A 22,094-nucleotide genomic window follows, 5' to 3' on the forward strand; every position below is an offset into this window, starting at 1 on the left:
TTATTGTTTCATTTCTGAAGATTTATAAATCATAAAACAAGATTACTTATATAATTAAGTAAGCAATAAAACATCTAAGTACTTGTATCATATATTTTCAAAGTTTTATTCAACATAGACCAGTATACCTGGATGTTTGTGTATTCATCTTGAGTCCTTAGTTTTGGGCATCGTGTTTCATTAAAAAAACATCTGTGTTTTAGATAAACGTATAAAATATACAAAAGCACAGGATAACAAGTATACATGTAAAAACTGTTCTGTATTGATAAAACTAACTGTGCTTTCCTTTCTACAGAGATCATTGATGCTGTTCCATGACAATGTAGTATTTGGGAGCGATATAAAATGCCGAATAGCACAGGGGAAACAAGCTCCCAGTCAGAAATGTAATTTGCTTACATTAAAAATTATTTTAAATGACAGGAAAGCATTTTTGAAAGTGTATGTTTGGAGTGAAGCTTTATATGGAAGTGAAACTTGGATGAAACTTTGGATGAACTTGAATACCTGAGAAGAAAAATCTAGAAGCTTTTAAAATGTGGTGCTATAGGAGAATGTTAAAAGTCAGATGGTTGGATAAAGTGACAAATGAAGAGCTATTGCGGCAAATTGAGGCAGAAAGAAGCATTTGGAAAAATATAGTTGAAAAAAAAGTTGAAAGAAGAGACAAACTTACAGGTCATATATTAAGGCACCCTGGAATAGTTGCTTTGATATTGGAGGGACAGGTAGATGGTTAAAGTTATGCAGGCAGGCAATGTTTGGAATATGTAAAACAAATTGTTAGGGATGTAGGATGTAGGGAATATACTGAAATGAAACGGGGCTAGTTAGGGTATCTTGGAGAGCTGCATCAAACCAGTCAAATGACTGAAGACAAAAAAACCCTAATTTAATTATGTTCTTATGTGCTGAGATAAATGATGTAGCCTTTTTAAGTTTTAAAAATTTTAATTTTAATTTGGCTTCATTCACCTACATATTCTTTTAATAGTCTTGAGTTTTTTATGCACTCATTGTTTCTAAGTAAATTTTTATATACTTATCTGGTATTACCTCTTTAATATATGAGAAAATGACCTATAATAACTGAATATAACCTCGTATTACAAGAAAATGAATATTTAAATAACATAACGTAATAATTACAGATTAATATTATTAATTATATCTGATTTACTATCCTATTATTATACAATGTTAATTATTTTATCCTTGTTAATTCTGATTTGTAGAATAATTTAATTCTGTTGAAAAACTTCTGTAGGTTTCGGCTTTACAATAATCCTTAACTCTATGTTTTAATTAGTAATTTTATTGGCTGCTTTATTACACTGGATTCATTCATCAGGAGATAAAAATAATAGAGAAATGAGTATAGTTGTGTAATTATGTAATCAGTTAAGCATTTATATTGGATATTTATTAATAAATAAAACATCAGAGGAGAAAAAAACAAATGAATATTACTGTGATGAAACTAATTAATTATTTAGATATTTGTTATGCATTGTATTTCAGGGATAAAGAAATAAATTTATTATATATAAAATATGTATATAAATATTACTTTTGTTTTTACATGTAATTAATTCAGCGCAAGAAGCTCTAGAGTTGTACTTGGGAGTGATTGGAAATTAAATTTGTACTTGTGAAAAAGGGCAAGCTTGACTGAGATTCAAAGCCAGGCTTATTGTTGTTTTAACACATAATTGTTTGTTATTTTGTTCATATTATGGAATTCATCTACTGTTATTAAAAAACAAAGTAGGGTAATTTTAATTGTGTGTTAACCTTCCAAGATTTTACAAAATATAATTTAATTACTTTCTCAAGCAGTGAGATAAATGATGTAGCCATTATTTAAGCATTCAGTGTGGTCAGAGGGTGAATGCAGAAAGTTGTTTAGTGAGTTATTAGTAGACAATAGTGAATTGATTGTATTGAATTCATTAATAAAATATAGGGTAATTTACAAGTAAACAGCAAAGGTACATGTAGAAAATGGAATTAAATGAAGTTTATACTTGTCTAACCTCATCTTGTTAATGCAATATTAGGTGTTAATATTCGTGGTCATTATCATGTCTTTAGTCAATTGGACTGTATTCAGGATTTTATGATTGAACTTCCTTTAAACAAATCCTGCCCTTATTTGAAATATTATTTTGTATGTAATTTATTCACTATTATTATTATTGTTTATTGTTTTCATTTATTATCATTATTGTTCTTATTATTTATTTATTTTTCTTATTTGCTAAGTTCTTATAGCAGCAAATAATATTTATATAAACATTTTTAGTTGTTAATATAGTATGTATATATAGTATGTAAAGTTGAAAGTTTGTCTGCTTTTTCTCACATCATGCGAGAACCAACTGACCAATTGCTTTCAAATTTGTAGGATACATTCATGTTATCTCAAGGAAGGTTTTAGGCCATGATTGAGACCCAAGCCCTCTTGAGAGTGAAGTTGTCAATTAAAGGTACTCATTAAAGAAAAAAAAAAGATTAATCTTTTTACTTCATTGTTATATTTCTGTCATCATGGTAACATAAATTAGTTGTGAAGTTTACTCATCAAAGGTTTGTGTACGAAAGTTGTCATAGTTACAGGGAGTGGAGTGCTCTGGCTAGACGAGAATCCAAACAAAGTGAGTTCTGTTAGGGGCCAGGAGCTTGTGGAGTCCCTCAGGGGCCCTGGGGGGTTCAGTGGGTGACCTCCTTGGCTAAATGGTTAGCTGACTAGCTAGTGTATATATATATATATATATATACAGAAGATTTTTTGAAATTAAACATCCAGTCGAGTAATAAAATTAACAAAAGAATTGAAAAATGTTTACTGTATACAAAAGTAAATTTGAAATGTAAAAGTTAGTATATACATACTTCTAAACACATTCAACTTCTCAATATACTCCCTGCAGAGATTAAACAACTTGTATCATGACATCAGCTTGTCCATTTCCTTTTCAGCGAACGCCAGATTAGTCATCAATGAGTTCATCATTGCTTTTAAAATATTGAGTAGCCAGTGAATTCTTTAAAAATCAGACTGTGCCAAATCAGGGATGGTAAAAAATCTGTCATTTAAATGTGGGCTTAATTGAGTTCATTTAAATCTGTTAATAAGTGTGTGCATGTGTTTGTGCCTGCGCACGCGCATCCACTATTTGAACCTTTCTTTTGTCTAAATATTGATGAGCTGAATCCACATCTCGTTCCCAGTAACAATACTCTCAAGAAATTCTCTTGCCTTTTTTTTTAGAAAAGTCAGTCGCATTCCCATTTTATTAGGCTTGTATGATCTGTAAGTTGTTTTGGTACCATCATGCACAATATTTATGACAACAAATTCTGTCTGTAAGAATTCTATAAAATAGATTTTGAAATTTGAAGAAAGATTTACCTCGAATGTGAAGTGATGTTTCACAAATTGCATGTTCAGTTTTTTCAACAACTTCATCACTCACAATAGAATGCACATTAATTTGCCCTTCTCTGATTTCTTGTACCATTCTCTCACAATACCATCACTTGTTACATTATTATTTTAAACTAAACTCAGCTGACAGTGGATCTCAACTTCCTTCTGCTTCTAAATAAATGAATAATGCTATGTATCTTGCATCTGGTAGGAGCCGGAACAATCGCCTCCACATTTCACCATGTACTAATCGAGCAGTATCAAACAAAATGGGGTTTGACTGTATGTTTGATGATATTTAAGTTTAGCTGATGTTCACTGCATGTGCAATAAATGATAAAAAATGAAATAAATTATTACGATCTTCCTGTTTTTTTGTGTGAAGATTGTTGGGAACAGTAATGAAGTTACACGTATATGCTTATTTGAACACGTTAATGAAGAAATTATTAACATGCTCAAATCTGAAATCTGTTTGTTGAATGTTATGTTTTAGATCTTGTAAATGTTGTTGGTACCGTGTACTGAGAGATAGGATTAAATATTTACAAAAAAATCTGCACAGATGGAATAGCTGAGCACTGGTTAAGGAGTTGCTCAAGATTATTGACAAACTCTCCAAACAAAAATAGGAAGTGAGTCATAGTATTTAGATTAAGTTTTAGATTCATTGCAATATTGAGTTGATGACACAATATATGTCCATTAATACTCATCATCTTTTGCATTCATTCATGAAGCAGATATGCTTAAATGAAAAAAAGTATATTTGCTGTGGTTTAATTGAAAATATATCAAGAAAGAGAAAAGAGAAATGTCCTCTTCAACAAGGAGAACATACAGTTGAATATAAGTAAACTAAGCTATCCATTAAAATGCTGGTTATATTCAGCCCTAAAAATGACTCCACTCAATTATGCAATAGTTTACTGAATACTGAACACAATTTAGAGAAGTCAATTCTGACTAGCACTTCTTGTACATTGTATGTATTACATTCATGACATGAAAAAGATTAGGAAAACAAAAATTATTGGAATAAAAAAAGTTAATTTATCCCTTTCTGATGCAAAACATTGAAGTATTTATGTGCTGTTTTGTTAACTTTTTATGTTGTTTTTTTTTTTACATATAAGGTTTTACAATTTTAAATTTTGAATGGTTATCATAACTACTGAGAAATTTATATTAGCAAAGTGTTTATGAATAAATTATGTAAAACTGTTCAAAATGAACCAAATCTACTAAATATGTCTGAAAAAGTCATGTCACATCATTTTCTGGCTGTTTTTGGTCACCTTCAGTAATTTGTGCTGTTATTTTCATCATGGTGTCAGCTATATTATTATTTCTGGGAGTTTCTTTAATTACTTTACTATACTTTGTTGAGATGTTTGACTCAAGAGAATCAACTAAAATATCAGTTGACAGCAGGATGAAAACTGCAGCATCAGTTGCTGAAGATGAGTGCAAAAGTAAATAAAAATGTTATGACATAGTTTCTTAAATATTTTTTAAAAATTTGATATTTTTGTTGTTAAAAAATTAATATTTTTATGTAATTTTTCACCACTGATCATTATGCACAAAAGCCATAAGAATGAGTAATAAAACCAAAAGAAGTGGTTTGCAGTAACCAGTGATTGAAGAATTTAATGATTAATTAAACTAATTGGTGTTTATTTTGTTGATATTAAATTTTTAGTATATATTTATAATGACATACATATTTGAATTTTCTCTAATAATCTTTAATATATTCTAAATTACACTCATAAGTGTTGAAAAAGTCAATTTATCAAGATTGTTGAATTAGTCTATTTGTATTTTTCTGAAACTTCCTTCTACTCCAAACAAATCTGAATACTTGGATTTACTTTTTTCTGGACGTTTGCTCTCATCAGGTTGCAGGGATCCTTCATTTATGAGCCATTCCTTAAAAGATTCTATAGTTTTTTCCCAGACATCTGGAAGAAATAGATTTTTTGTTACAATTTATTCATTTACTGAAAAGTTTTATTAGATTTATATTAATTTGAAACTTATTTCTAGTAATGCCATTTTAAGGGGAACCCTTGCAAGTAATGCATAGTATTTACAAACAAATGAGAAGAGTTTAAAATCATTTGATCACTATTGAATAGGAATAGTGGTGCTAGTTAGCAAGTTGATCATACAAGTTTTACTGAAATAAAATTCTGAAGTGTTGTGCTCATTACTATATTTATTTTATTTATTAAATGGTCTTGATTTTTTATCTTTTATCTTTTTTATACAGGATATCTTTCTTTCTGTAATAATTGAATAGGTTTGTCATATTCAAAAATTTGCATTGTTTCCTTTGTAGTATCACTGAGTGTACTGGGTGATCATTTGAAAAGTTAACACATTTATTTTTCAACATCTATCAGTCGTATTGTGTTTTTGTTTGCAGGTATGTATATCATTTTGAGGGGGAATCTTTTTAAAATTGTTTTCAAAAGGGTGGAACCCACCCTCGCTGCTACACCTATGCCAACTCAAAAACTTTAAATATCAATGTTACATTTAATTTTATTAATTGACAACCTGAAAAAATAATGAGTTTTGGTTAAAAGAAAATTAAAATCCGCCCACCCCTACGTTTGGTATGTGAGAAAAATCATTTTGAGTAGTATTTTTTTTTTAATTTCAGTTTCACAAAAATAATAACATTAAGCCATTATTAAGAGGGCTTCCAATGAAGTATCACAAACTACATTGTTTCACCTAAAAAAAAAAAAAGGTTTCAACTCTTGAAAATTTAGGAAACATGTAAGGGTGAAATCTTGTTGTGTTGGTAATTTAAAAAATAATTTTCACAGTTCAAATGGTTTAAAAAGTAGTATCATGTAATTTTATAGTTATGTTTGTGAGACTGAAATTTAAAAAAATACTACCCCAAATGGTTTTTCTCACATACTGAGTGAAGGGGTCGGCGGATTTTAATTTTCTTTTCACCTAAGTTCATTATTTTTTTGGGTTGTCAATTAATTTAATTAACTGTTTTCATTGCCATTTAAGATCTCTGAGTTGGGTCGGTGTAATAAAGGGGGAAGGTTGCACTTCTTTGAAAATACTTTTAAAAAGGTTACCCCCCTGAGACTGGTATACATGCCTGCAAACAGAAATATGGCGGGACTGATAGCTCTTGAATAATAAATGTGGTAATGTTTCATATGATCACCCCGTATTCATTTGCTGTTGATTAAAAATAGCATGAAGTAACTCATTCAAATGTTAAATGTGGCTAAAAATGGTTTAATTTTAATGTTGTGCAGTAATTTGCAAATTAAACTTGACATTCACCATAGGATTTATTCTTATAATTTTCAAGAGATATAATATGGCACAATGAGGGTGCTACTGAACTGAAAATATCTAAGGGATCCATTTATGTTCATAATTTAAGATTCTTTATAATAGTTATTAACCAACTTTTGTTTAATATTTCATCTATTCAGTAATAAGAATAATAAATTTCATTTCCTAGAGTTAAAATCATGTGTTTGTGATTAATTATTTTTGGGTTATGGTGCTATGTAATGTATATTTTTTGTTATAGTTACCATTTAATTCATCAATGCTTGCTTCTTCACCACCGAATTCTTGTGGTAATATCTTCTTATCAATGAATTTGTACAGTTCTGTATGATCAGTAAATTGATGTACCTAGTAAACAAATAATTTTATTTTAACAAAATGTAAAGCTTAAAACTTTTTAATAAAAAAATAGTAAATACATTTGAATACAGTTTTTTGTGAGGTGAAGATTTCTTTGTAAAACTGATAAAAGTAAAAATTTATAAAATCCACGAATCTGTTTTGAAGAAATATATTTACTGCAGCGTCCCCTGGCAGTTTATAACCGTAAAACTAATCTAAGAACATGCTGGGGTGAAACCTATGTAATGTAAAAAACCAGATCAAAATCCGCCTGACTGTTTTAGAGAAACACATCTACTGCAGCATAGAAATGCTGCAACCATAAAATGTGTCTAAGAACCTGCTCTGAAGTGATACTTATGTAATGCATATAAGTGCATCAAAATTGGCCCAGTATTTTTTAAGGAAAATGGAGCAGACATGCTCATGCGCGCGCACACACACACACACACACACACACATACACACGCAAAAAAAACCTCCTACCCCCAAACACATATGACATCTCTATTCCATCATTGGTAAAAAAAAATTGAGTAATTTTAATTTTCTAAACATAATAATAATAATATAATTTACTTTTTTTGTTAGTCAGTGAATGTTCTCTAATATGGAATCCATATCTATAAAATCAAGAATAATACTTCTTGTTGAGAGTTTAATCACTCTTTTCATATCCATTAAAACATGGGTATTATTTTAATATTTTTATCTTGGTTATTAGATGCATTAATACTAGATGTAATATAATATAATATCCTTCTGTTTAATTTTGAAATCAGCCAAAGACAAGTCTAGTGCCTTCAGTTTCCATCTTTATCTGTAATGAGTGCTGATGTAGAGAATAGTGAACTGTGCTTAAGTTGCAATATTATGTTACACCTGACCAGTATAGAATCTGAGAATTTTCTTATTACACCAGAGTAATGTGAATTCTAATTATATAATCTCATTTATCATCAAAACATTTGTCCTTAAAACTGTTATATGGAATGTTTTATCTGCTTTTCTATTTTGCGAACATAGAGTTATCAGCTTTCTCAGAAGTTTTTTTTCATAAACCACATAACATTTTTTGGTATTTTGATGAAAATAATGTGGAGTAAACAATTAAAATTACCCAAACGTTTATGTTTGAACGTACTGAATAGATTGCATATGATTAGTAATATGAATTGTTGGGAGGGGGAGGAATCAAACATGAATATGATTCTATCAACTTTAGCAAGAATCTCCGCTAGATTATTGTCTGATTGTGCATTTTTCTAATAGATGGATGATTAAGAAATGCTCGATTCCATCTTTAGTTTTTGCTGTCTCTAAAGATGCAGTGTTTATTATTATTATTTTTTATAGTTTATAATATTATCAATAAAACTAAGTTAGCTAAGTTATTTACAATGCTACATTACATCTAGTTAATTTTTGATATTAACTTAGTTAATTATAAATATAGGTTAAGCAGTAAATATAAATATCTGTAAGAGGATATTTATAAAAAAAAAGAAGATAAATACAGTTAAAAACATATTTTGTCAAAATTCTTGGATAAACTTAATGTAAATATGTGTTTATGTTCATTAGTTTATAATATAATCTTAACTGTAATTTGTAATTAGTAATTTTAAGGTATAGTTTATAAGGATATGGACGTGATGCTAATAAATGTCACTGTTATTAAAATAATAATTGTGTATTTTTTTTTCCGGTTAGATGTATGGTTAGATTTTGTACCGGTTAGTTGTATTTTGAAATTTGTATAGTTCATTTCACTCATAGAGTCGGTGTTTGATGCATTTTGATGTTTACACAATTGTGTAGTTGAAGTTTATGAAAATGATTGATCATTGTCAATATAAAAATTTAGGAAGAACACAGTGCAATGAAAATAATAGATAGTTGAAAGATTTGTAAGTGATGGAAACACGGAGCAAGAATGAATAAAAGACAGATGTTTTGTTGTGAAAAATATGTTGTTTTGTATTTAGTTTTAACAACATAAAATTAGAAATTAACTTACTCGTTCTCGTATTTTTTGTGATAAAAATGGAAAAAAAATTGCAGTAATGTAATCAAAAACTGATCGTGTGTTAATGAAAAAGATTCCTTTCAGGCGCAATGGTAATACCTCCTGAAAAACTTTCATAAATTCAGTAAACATATACTTACTGTGATATTAATACATATTTTTTATTAAAAATAGTTTTTATTAAGTTTCTACGTCGTACTGTATTATCTGAAACAAATGCATAATTGATATGAGTAATGTTTAAGATATGTACAATATGAACATATTAAGATACACTTTTATGCTAAGTGAAAGCATGCAATCATATGATCTGTGTATGATTTAGAATTCAGACCATTTGTGTTATTAAATGAATTTGATTTAAATAAAGTAATGATGGTAGGTCCTTTAATTTGAAATTTATTTAGTATAAATCCAAAGTGGTAAGAAGTGACTGGTGGCCTCTGTTGCTAATATTCACTAATCAAATCATAATGTAAATGCATCTGCATTCATATTTTTTTAATTACATCCAAAGTGTACATTCTGTTACTGTTTATATAAGCTAAAAATTGTAAAATCCTATGCAATGATTACTTAAACAGTAACTATTTGTCTTATTTTGTTTATTAATAATTTTTTATTTAAATAGAATATTTTGTTACATAGTATTGATTTTTTGCTTTATATACAGGCTGATTCAAAGAAACGGGAAATTTTGAATGCTGCGTTGGAAGCGGTGGGCGATTGGTACCACTTGATAAGTGGCTCCAGCCTCTCTAACCTAACCTGCCATTTAGTTATCATAGATCCTTGGAGTGGTGCGCAACGTGCATTTGCTATCAAAGCGTTTTAGAAAAAACAATGACAGTGTGGAGGGATCGCGTAGAGAATTTCAACGTCTTTTTAATCTGGGACGGCACGACCGTGTTCCACCAGCACATGCAATTAAAAAATGAATATCTAATTTTGAGGAAACTGGTTCGGCAATGAAAAAGAACCTCCAGGCAGTGAGCGAACCGTCCGTACGCCACAGAATGTCCAAGGTTTACAAGATGCTGTCACACGAAGTCCACATCGGTCCGTCGTCTCTCAGCATTTTTACAATTGCATAGTTCAAGTGTTCGAAGAATGTTAGTGAAGGACTTGCAATACCATCCATACAAGTTGCAGATCGTCCAGGAACTGAAACCGAACGATGCAGTTGTGCGAGCACAATTCTGTAATGTAATGCTTCAGAAGATAAATGATAACGAAGAGTTTGTTCACGAACTATGGATGTCAGACGAAGCGCATTTCCACCTCAGTGGATTTGTTAATAAGCAAAATTTCAGATACTGGGCAGAAGAAAATCCTACGCAGCTACACCAGCGTCCGTTGCACAGCCAGAAAGTGACCGTGTGGTGTGCTATGTCATGTTACGGTGTTATAGGCCCTATAACCCTTTTTTGAGGATGACAACGGTCTTGTGATTAGTGACGTCGACTCGTTACGTAGCCATGCTTGAAACCTTTGTTGTGGAACAACAAAAGAGATTTCCACCAATTTTTAACACAGCCTGGTTTCAACAAGACGAAGCAACATCACATACTGCACGAATATCGATTGCAGCTGTACGCCGATTGTTTGGACAACGTGTCATTTCACGAAATGGTGACATTAGATGGCCTCCCAGATCGCCTGATCTCTCAGCTTGCGATTACTTTTTGTGGGGTCACCTTAAAAGTAAAGTGTTCCACAGTAGACCTGCTACAACGGAAGACCTGAAGGCAAAGATCCGAGAAGCAATTGCGGAAATTCCAGTTGAGATCTTACGTCAAACCATGAACAATTTAACGAAGAGACTTCGTGAGTGTTTACGTAGAACAGGAGGGCACCTGGAAGATGTCATCTTTAAAAAATAAACTGAAATGTATGTATCCTAAAATGGCAACATTTGTACAATTACATGAAATAAAATTCGTTTACTAAAAAAAATTTTTCATTAACGTTATTTAATTTTTTAAATTTCCCGTTTCTTCGAATCATTCTGTATGAGTAATTTATGTTCTTTATTAGGCTAATTTATAACGGTTGTAAAAAGGGTTCATTTTACTTGAAATTTTTTTGCCTTAGGAATAGTTTTCTGGCTACTTGAGATACAGTTCTGGAACCTGCTTTATTCAATTTTTCTGGTCAAAACACATTTAAAACCACAGATTTCTCTGTAATTTTTCTCCTAAGGACTTCAGTATGACTTTATTTCATTCATAGAACTGACATCAGGGGGAAGCAATAGTATTGTTTTCAAAAAAGAAAATACTTCTCACATATGTTATTTGTAACTTTTTTGCTTTTAATTAATTATGTCCCAAATCAGCCACTGGGATATCACCATGCATTTTGCAATGTTAACAATTCTGTGTAACATTTTTAGTATTTTACTGTTATATGTTATACAAATTTCCTGTAGTATTTCCTGGATAATTGTTTTTAATATAACTTGTTTGATAAAATAAATTTCATTAATAAACTATTTGACGAATTCATATTTACTTTTACATTTAAAAAACAATAAAAAGATTTTTTAATAGCTTTTAAACTCTCTCATTGTTTTTGTTTATGAGGTAGGTAGTGATTGACATAGAGCCAAACTTGTAATTATATATACATGTGTATTTATATGCATTATACATACAGTGACATAAGATGATGCTTTCAGGAACTGTGATGTTGGGAATTGTTTTAAGAGTTTAAAAGTTATATTTTTTCCATCTATTATTATGTATGTTCCATTTGTTATAGAATCATTTGATAGACAATAATCAATCAAGTTTACTAAACTTCTGAAATGAGTTAAGTGGCAGAAATTACTGGCCGAAGGATGAAATCCAAAGTAAAATACTCGGTAGCCATCTGCTGTTAGTTGTGGAAGTGGAAAAAGATACCTGCAACAACAAATTTTCCACAAAATCATTCAAGATACACTTGCTTACATGTCACAAATTTTATAGAAAATTAAGTTTTTATATGTGTATGTGTGTGCTGGTGCGCCCATGTGTTCTCATCCTTCTTTTTCTCACTTTCTTATTAGTTAGTTTGGTTTCTAATTAGTGAAACCGTTTTCTTTGATTAGTTTTTTTGTTGATATTAAATTTAAAGGTATACATTTTTACTAATCTTAGTTGAATATTTTAAAAGCAGAATAAAAATGAGAATTGTCTATAACGTATTGGCTTTTAATATACTTTAGTTGAAGCAAATTTTGAAGTAAATTTATGCCTCTATATTTTGACCATTTTCAGAAATATACTAAAAAGCTCATGACAACTTTCTCAAAAAAAGGGACTTAAAGATTCACTTCAGCTGAAAGTTAGGGATTTTCAGTTCATCATCCATATGCTTCTTTTACCTTGAACAGATATCAGCAAGAAATATTTATCTATCTTAAATGATTTTTTGGATGGATTTTTTAGCGGGTAAAATATGTCATCCTAACTGGGGCTCAAACCTGGCACATCCTAATGAATGATTACTATAAATCTAGGTAACCTTCAAGTACTATAAATAACCTAAAGACAATTAAATAATTAAAAACAAATCATTTTACAGTATTTTCAGTTAGGAAATGAACAGGTTACAGATTTTGTTTTTACTATATGTAAACTAAATTATTATAATTCTAAAAATTATGAATATATATTATTATTTTTTTAAATATAAAATGATTATTAAAATGACATAACTTAAAACAGTTCAGATACGTTATGCCTTCACTTCAGATAGTAACTGCTTTTACTAGGATTTGAACCTTAGAACTCTAGACTTTGAAATTGAGAGTTCTAAGGTTCAAAGCCTAGTAAAGACAGTAACTTTTATACAGATTTGAATACTAGATCATGGATACTGGTGTTCTTTGGTAGTTGCGTTTTAATTAACCATACTTCTCAGGAATGATTGACCTGAGAGTGTACAAGAATACACTTGTTTACATTCATACATATGATTTTCATTCATCTCTGAAATAATACCTTACAGTGGTTCCAGAGGCTAAACAGAAAAGGCTAAAGAAAGATATACGTATAACGTATCTAGATTTAACATATCTTATGAATTACCTACAACAACTTGCAATGAGTATATACTATTAAACAACAGAAGTTTATTAAATTGTAAAATGTAAACTAGAAAAAAATAAAAGGAAAAACTTAAACCTAAATCGTTTAGTTTTCAAAAAGAGAAACGTTTCAATGTGACAATTTAATAAGTAGCCCTGGTATGTTATATCCTGCTTTGCAGAATGAAATGAATAGGGACAGGTCTTTCTTTGCAGAACATAATACTTCACAAGAAATTTTCTAGGAAATAACAGTTTTATTAATGACAACATCTCGTAATAATGATGTCAGAGTATAAATAATAACAGAAGTCGAGGATCATGTAACCGAATCTTGAACTGTTCAAGTAACAAGATTCTTGTCTGTGCATATATATAATATATAATGCAAGAGAATTGCTGCAATATAAATTGTCTTGTTTGTATTATACATATCATTTTTATCTTAAATTTGTTAATAGTCTTTTCGTAAAAACAGTATCCTACTGATAGCCTGTTCTCAGCATGTTCACTCCTGCAGCTATGTTGTAGGTTTCCTATTATGTGGAATTATATCTCAAAAAAATCTCTTCAGTTTCTTCATCAATTTCTGTTTCCAGTTTAGATAAAAAACTGTCTACTTATTTTTGTAATAAAAATAATTATTTAATTATAATTTTACAATTCATAAATGGTAATTTTAAAATAAGTAAATTTAATTAATTATTTTCACTGAATTGGCTTATATTATACTTACACTATTCTTCTATGAAGCACCATTTCTTCCGTACATGGATCTCTATTGGAAAAAAACTCAGGTATCAGATATCTCATTGTAAAATAAGCATCTAATTTTTGTTTACTTTTTTCCAAGCTACATTTACTGCCCCACAAAAAATACTGTAATCCTTGTTCACCTGTAAATTAGTTATAATTTTAAGTTACCACTTTTTATAATTTTATTTGTTTACTTAGTGTTTGAAAGTAATTTATTGTGTATTAGATTAAAATAAGTGAATCAATTTGCAATATGACATGTCTGTGATTGTGATGTATTGTAAACTTAAATTTATTTATTTTTGATGAGGTAACTTTCTTCATTTTTAATGAATGCACTTCATGGCAAGAAGCTTAATTTAGTGCAGCAGCTTCTTTGTTTAGTTTCAGCTGGCCAATGTCATTATGAGAACTAAATATAAGAAATTGTTTGTGTGTTTATTCTCTATTTGTCATTAAATTTCCTGCAATTTATTACGTTTTAGTTTATATGTTTTTGTAATTCTGAGATTTTTCCCATTACCCTCTAGATTTATGCACTTAACAAGGTATTAAATGAAACAGCCTCCGTATTTCACAATCAAGAATTCTGATTATTCTATTTTTGAACTGTTTTCTATTTTGTGTTGCCTTTACCCCTTTTGAGAATATAACCACTAGTAAAATTAGACAAATTTTTGACTAACATTTTTCAGTTTTTACTTATAAACATGAGAATTTATTGTCCATGTTTATTAGTTGAATTTTATATGTAATGATGTCATAAATAAAAGAATGATTATGAGTGAGATCATCACAATTTTTGGTATGCTGTCAATCTGTAAACATTAAATTTGTTTAGCTGATTTTGTACATTCTAATTAAATGGATTTTGGTTTTATCTGTTGATGCTGTTTTGCTTTGTTATGCTTCCTTTATATGAAGCAATACATTTAAGTGTTTCAAGAAGTCAACAAGATATATAAATTCTAACTTTTCATAACAATTGTAAATTCCAAATGACTCTAAATTAAACAATTTGTAAATTTATATGAATAATTATAACTGCAAACTGTAGAACCAATCTACTTATGTAAATTTGAAAACCTGTGTGTGAATCATAGTTGAAGAGTCATATAGCTTTAATGAAATTCCCAGATCGATTTGGTCTTTATCCTACTAATATTCAGACTTGAGCTATATAGTTTTTTTTTTAAATCTGCAGGGTTGCACAGCATTTCCTTCTTGGCCTGGATAATTTTTCCCCGTGCTCTCTATTTGAATATGATTTTATTAAAAAATTGACAACAGCACAATTTCTTGTTCACTTTGATAAACTTTTATTAATTATTTTTTAGTAAATAGTAGTCATCGTTGTCATCATTATTACATTACGATAAGAAGATTTTACCTTCAACAAGTGTATTTATTATTACATAATAGGAAGTAGAAAATTAGCTTATTTCTGGAGGGTGATTACCTAGACTGATAGTAGCTTAAGAATATTAACAAATATTAAATGGAAAACCTTTCCCCTAATATGGATTAGATATAAATATATCATATATATGGATGTAAGCTACATATGCCACATGTGGAATTAAGGAAAGTTTTAATTTGTAACATTCAAAGTTTTTATTTTTTTGATACAGTTATTTTCCAAGTTAAAAAAATATATATTGAGGTACAGGTTTGGGACCCAAATATAACAAAAATTTCTATTAAAATGCTCCTAAAATAGCAGAAGTTGCCCTAAAATTTGGTGCTCATAGAAATATAACAAGGAGTTTATTTATACAGTAACAACAGGCTTATTTCCACTTTCAGTTACTGATGGATGGTTATGAATTTTTTTAGCGTGCAGGAATACCATCCTGACTGGGGATTCAAAACTGTGATCTCTGGATGAAAGACTGAGATACTACCTCTCTGCCATAGAGATTGGTATTGTAGAAACTTTGAAAAAAAAATTTTCCTTCAGTCGTAAGTGGTGGAAAATGAAATGTTTTTTGATTTTATATTCATATGGATCTTTTTTTGTATTTCATTTGTAGGATGGATTCCTGAAGTATGGCCATTTCCTCATGGAGTATTCTGTATATTTATTTCAAATCAATGAATCCACCTAAGCAATAAAATACAATAAGGATATCATTACCTCTATTTTTCATTGAATACTGCTTTTTGATATTACCTTCACCTATTAAAAAGTTAAATATTTTAACCAAGTTATATTGGCATAAAGCCTTCACAGATCTAATGGCAATGGTGTGAAATTTAGGGGCTTTGCTCTTCTACACCATCATGTAATGATCTGTACTGGCTGGACATCCAATTTTTTTATTTTTTTTTTTGTGGCAGTCATGTTTTTTAATTTTTAACAGATTTAAAACTTGTTTATTAAACTCTTCTGTAAAATTGTATTGTACAATATAAATAATTAAAACAACATAAAATATTATGATTTATTTATAAACCGTGTTCATGAATAAAGATGAACATAAATAAAATAACATAAATTATCTTTATAGGTGATAGATTTAAAAAAAAAATAATTTAATTACTCACTCATGTATTGAGGTAAATGATGTTGTTGTTGTAGCCATTCTTTAAGTATTAAGATTATGGATTTTAATTCAACTGCAGTCATTCCATTTTCTTTTAATGTGTTTATAATTCGTTCTTCAGTCATTGTTTCTAAATACATTTTAGAATACTTATTTTGTACTTACTTGTTAGTCCTTAAGTAGATAATTCTGAACTGTTTGCAGGATGGTGTAGGCATAATTATTTAATCTCTGTTTGAAATTAAAATTTTGGTTTAGTAATTATCCTTATTGATATGATTTAATCATTATTTTTACTCGATTTTTTTTATATTGTATTCATGTATGCGAAAATAAAGTTAATTTCCTTATGAAATGAACTTCATTAACATGTACAAGATTTTAGATTAGAATTTTTTTTTTACACATTTGTGGAAAAGGTCATATTTCATAAGAGAAAATAACTAACTACTTTATGCTTTTAATATGTAATTACCAATATATAAATACAATGTCTATTTCATAAAAACAGCAAGGTTGCCATTTTCACATGTCAATAAAAGTAATTTTACATAACAATATATTTTAAAAAAATTATAAATATTTTTCTCATATGATTTAAAATGCTGTATTGAAATGAATAACAAGATATCCTGTGTGGATTACTTTAGTTATATTCTTTTTAAAAAAAAGGCTTTTTCATTATTAGATAAATCTTTTCTTTCTTTTACAGGTAAGAAGAAAATTTTTACTATGTACTTCTCAATAAATTCACAGCTGTAAGTAATTAAATTTAACATATTTCTATAAAGAGACGGGGGTAAAAATTGATGTTGACCAATCTATATGTTAAACAAAAAATAGATGACGCTATTTGATGAACACAATATATTTGAAGTATAGTTGTAGAATTATGTAAGAATATGAAATAATAATCATGCTCCATATCAATGTATGTATACCAGGTGATCATTTGAAAGATTACCACATATCTTATTTAACGACTATCAGTCCCATCGTATTTCTGTTTGCAGGCATGTATACCATTCTTTTTAAAATTATTTTCAAAGGGGTGGAACCCACCCTCTCCACTACACTAACCACAACCAAAATTTTAACAGCAATGGTAACATTGTTGTTACCATTAATTGACAACCTGAAAAAAATTATGAATTTTGGTGAAAAGAAAATAAAACTTCGCCCATCCCTTCGTTCGGTATATGAGAAAAAACATTTGGTTAGTATTTTTTAAAATTTCAGTCTCACAAAAATAACTATAAAAATTATGTGATATTATTTTTTAAACCATTTGAAATAATCATAATCTATGGATTAAACTGTGAAAATAATTATAACTGATTAAAAATGTGATTTTTTTGGTTTTATTGGGATACAGTGTTACTGACCCAAAGCATTAGATCTGAAATCGTCCGTTCTTGGTAAAAATAAGAGTTTCCAGTGTTGAAAAACGCACCAGTAAACATGGTATTATAACAACAGTTATACATACAAAAATCAATACCTACTTCTTCAAAGTAGGTAAAAATCAAAGAAGTAGGTACCTACTTCTTTGCTGGTAACATGCTGAAAATTTTATTTCCAGATAAACTTAATGATTAAATAAAAACTAATTCATAAATGAATAATTGTTAATTAAAAAATAAAGCTTAAATCATTCATTATTTAATTTTGTTGTGAAGGTTTTTAACAATGTTTTCAGTTTGAATAACAAGCACCTTACTAGCCGTTGTAATCAAAGCTTCAAGATTCATTGGGGCAGCTATAAATAATAGTTGAAATTTCATAATTTGATAAAAATACATATCGAAAATGTAGTCTTCTCTTAGAGATGTAAATTATTAAAATTTTCATCAAAGCTAATTTTGTTATTATTTTCCAAATCTGTTTCTGACAATAAATTACATACTGTCATTATTAAAAAGAAAGATTTTCAAAACACACTGTTTCTGCTAAACAATATATTTTGAGTTCACAATCATATTCCTGAGTTGACATGCTCAGGAGTACTTTAAGATAAGTTTGTTTTTATAAAAGTTAGAACGCCAAGAAACTTTCATTAATTCTTTTGTAATAATCATTAAAAATAATAAAAGAAGTAATATTACATGATTAGTAATATTACTTTTTTCCACATCAGATTCTAAAGAAATTTTTATTATATTTGTTGAATGTAAAATAAAAGCTGTTTGTTTAATTATTATCATACATGATGCTCATCGGTGTACTTCGTTGACCGTGCATTATTTAAACACATTCTTCGTTTCACAAAATAGTATGCTGCTGTAACTTCTGATACGAGGATTCAATATACTTGCTTGACAGTTCCATCTGTATCCATTTAATTAGTTAGATCAACAGCAATTTCCAATTTGCTTGAAAATGACGTTGAAACTGTATACTAATTACTAATTATAATGTATACTAATCCTGTATACTAATTATAATGTTTGTTTTTCAGGATTGTGGCCTAAATTTTCAACCATATCTTTACCGTGAATTTTCTAACAAAACCATCGTGTAAACTAACTTTTGAATCAAATTCTTCTCGATGTTTACGTTGAAAGCGAAATCATTAACCAGTCGTCTCGGCAGCTGATTTACCTTGTTGTCACACCTGGCACATCTCTAACTTGACCGACTATACCATAGTTGCCCCTCATTGTAGTCAGGTGGTTAATGGGTCAAAATGGTGAACTCATCTCCACTTTTTAGAACCTTTTTTTATATATTCTTTTAAATATAATTACCTTTTTTATACAATCACTCAAATTATATAAAATAGTGGTTTGGAAACAAAAAAAAAAACAAAAAAAACATTATTTTGTATATTGTTTCAAAAATTGTTATAAATAAATAGATTCTCCTGATTATTTTCTTGGAAACCTTTGTCTACGATATCTGTCCAAAAAATAACCAAACTTTTTTAATTTCGCGCCAGCGGAGATATTTAGTGATGTGCGGTTGGCAGCATTGTGTTCCAAATAACCTCTGTAACCACATGCTCTTGGATTGTTATATCTCGTTTATTTTTCGTGTCATTGTTATTTGAGTTCAACGTGTTTAAATATTAGTAGCGATTTTTGTAATATACCTTTTTCGGGAGCAACGATACAACGTAAAAATGGGTAAAACTTTCACCGAAACTTTTCAAGTTTTAAAACAAGTTTACGGCGATGATGCTCTGGGTCGTGTGTAATGCTGCGAATGGTTTTCACAATTTAAAAGGGGTCGTCAGTCATTTGAAGATGAACCTCGACCAAGAAGGCCTTTGACTTCAATTGATGACACACACGTTCAGAAAATCAACGATCTGGTGCGTGCAAATCGCCGATTGATTGTCAGAGAACTTGCAGAAAGGTTTAGCATGTCAATTACGTAATGCTATGACATTCTGACTGACAAATTGAACATGCATCGAGTTGCAGCAAAGTTTGTTCCTCGTTTGATGACCGAACAGCAGAAAGAACATAGAGTGAACAATTTCCGGCAACTCCTTGAAGAAGCCGATGACGGTGAAACATTCATGAAAAGGATCGTAAGCTGGGATTACGGCTGACATTGAGACAAAAAGTTCAATCAACAAAAAATCGCTACTTACACAAACATGTTGTACTCAAACAATATCAAAAGAACTGAACGAGACATCAAGAATCCAAGAACATGTGGTTACAGAGGAGTTTATGCGGAACACAATACTTCCAACCGCACGTCACTAAATATCTCTGTTGGCGCGTAATTAAAAAAGTTGGGTTCTTTTTTAAACAGAACTCCTATTGATAACAAACATTCGATTTAAAAGGTTTTATAAGTGGGGATGAGTTCACCATTTTAACCGTTACAGCCCGCCTATTGCCTAGTCGTCGTATGTGAATGAATATTTTTGAAGATAGATTTTCTTTTTAAATGGATCCAGCAATCCTTGTGGTTTTGTTGGCTATTAAAAACCATTTGTTTTCGTCAACGGAGGAATTTTCTTATTACAAAACGCTTGCCTGTTAGTTGAACATAAGTCAAAAGTCGGTTACATCTTGATTTAGAAATACTTCTGCTAAAAAAACAATGCAAACGAGTATGTTATCTTTTGACATCTTAGACGATGAACATCGCGTGACTGGCCGAATTAATTTTCGAAATGACATATTTTCGAAATGTTTGTTACTGTGAGACCGTTTAATATTAAACTCATGTTCTTGATAGGTTTTCGTTACATTGGCTTATGTAGGCAAATGTAATGTTTCTAGATAATTTTCTTGACTATTTCTGTTAAAAAAAAACCAGAAATATATATATCTGTGCGAGACGTACTTGGCCCAGCGCTCATACTCAGGAGCAAGCAGATTTTTACGCTAGCTCGTTCAATTGTTGGTAACACTACTCGATTCGTGTTTCTGTGGTGTGTTCTGCTATGGCCGTTTTCATGATTTTATTTTTCATTGATTATTGCGTGGATCGCCACATTCTAATTTGTTGACGTTAGGACCAAACAGAGAATGATGGAAATTAACTTTAAACCTTCGATCGAATAATTAATAAAATTCAACTGGAATTTAGTAAGTTAGTTAGTTAGTAAGTGAGTTAAGTTTTCTTCATCTACTGTCTGGTAATATTATGTTTTGACCAAAACGCTTGACGGAAGCGTTCGACAAGCGTTGTTCGTGTTCTTTCTGGAAATATCTTCCTTCCCATTCACATCGTTACCTTTTTGTCATTTAAAAATATGAGATTATTACATTTAGGGTTTTGATTAGTGCTTTCTGTTGGCTCAATCTGATTTTGTTTGCGATGTCATGCTCTCAATTTTTCTTTTAGCCATTGGTGTACTGTGGCTTTATCGTATTAGTTTCTTCTGAAGAGAAAAACAGGTAGTGATTAGTCATAAAGCTGTTTAGTAGCTATGAGTACTTATACTACGTGTTAAGAAGAGTATTTAGGTGATGTATAATCTCTTTCAACCAATGTCACTAGTGACTAGAGGTAAATTGGCAAACTACTTCACTGTGTGTGTGTGTGTGTGTGTGTGTGTGTGTCACACACATGCACACATTTATGTGTCTTGTCTTCCTAAAGTCGACAAGTTCAGTTAGGAAAGGAGAAATACAGTATTATAGTAAATTACAATCATCTAGGTATGTGCCATCCCATCATATTAGGCAGCCGTTTGTTCGCTGCAATTGAATCCACTTTACTACCAGCTCTCTGTTTTCATCTGCAATGGTGATGTAACTCTTAACCCAATTTCAATTTGCTATGTATGGGATTTTCCTCCAAATTGTTTTAATTATAAATTTAGGCAATATCAAATACCAGATTTGTAACCAGTTCACCTGTTCATCTATTTTAAAAAATCCAGTTTGATTGGTGCAAAGAAATAAAATAATATATGTTTTGTCATCAGTTTATATGAATTTTTATATATTTATTATTTTATGACCAAAATAAGTATATTTAAAACTACATTACATTAATATACATTATTACGTTTATAACTGTATAATTATTTTATGAACAAAAGTATAAATGTTTTGCTGGGAAAATTAGTAGGCCTATTAATAGGTTTAATTTATGTCT

General features: G+C 29.7%; 2 protein-coding genes across 2 annotated transcripts in view; one reads left to right on the forward strand and one right to left on the reverse strand.

The window, feature by feature from the left end:
• Window positions 1-22,094, forward strand: part of LOC142321684 (zinc-regulated GTPase metalloprotein activator 1-like) — a 443,413-nt gene that overhangs the window by 207,070 nt on the left and 214,249 nt on the right. The window lies entirely within an intron of this gene.
• Window positions 5,063-16,748, reverse strand: LOC142321689 (alpha-tocopherol transfer protein-like). The gene is made up of 6 exons (XM_075359976.1): window positions 16,528-16,748; window positions 13,961-14,120; window positions 11,806-12,055; window positions 9,141-9,251; window positions 7,024-7,126; window positions 5,063-5,403 (listed from the first exon to the last, which is right to left on the reverse strand). Exons 1-6 carry the CDS (start codon window positions 16,664-16,666, stop codon window positions 5,249-5,251), a joined length of 918 nt encoding a protein of 305 aa, XP_075216091.1. The 5' UTR covers window positions 16,667-16,748; the 3' UTR covers window positions 5,063-5,248.

The sequence above is a fragment of the Lycorma delicatula genome, chromosome 3 (assembly GCF_047948215.1).
Source record: "Lycorma delicatula isolate Av1 chromosome 3, ASM4794821v1, whole genome shotgun sequence".
Taxonomy (NCBI): Eukaryota; Metazoa; Arthropoda; class Insecta; order Hemiptera; family Fulgoridae; genus Lycorma; species Lycorma delicatula.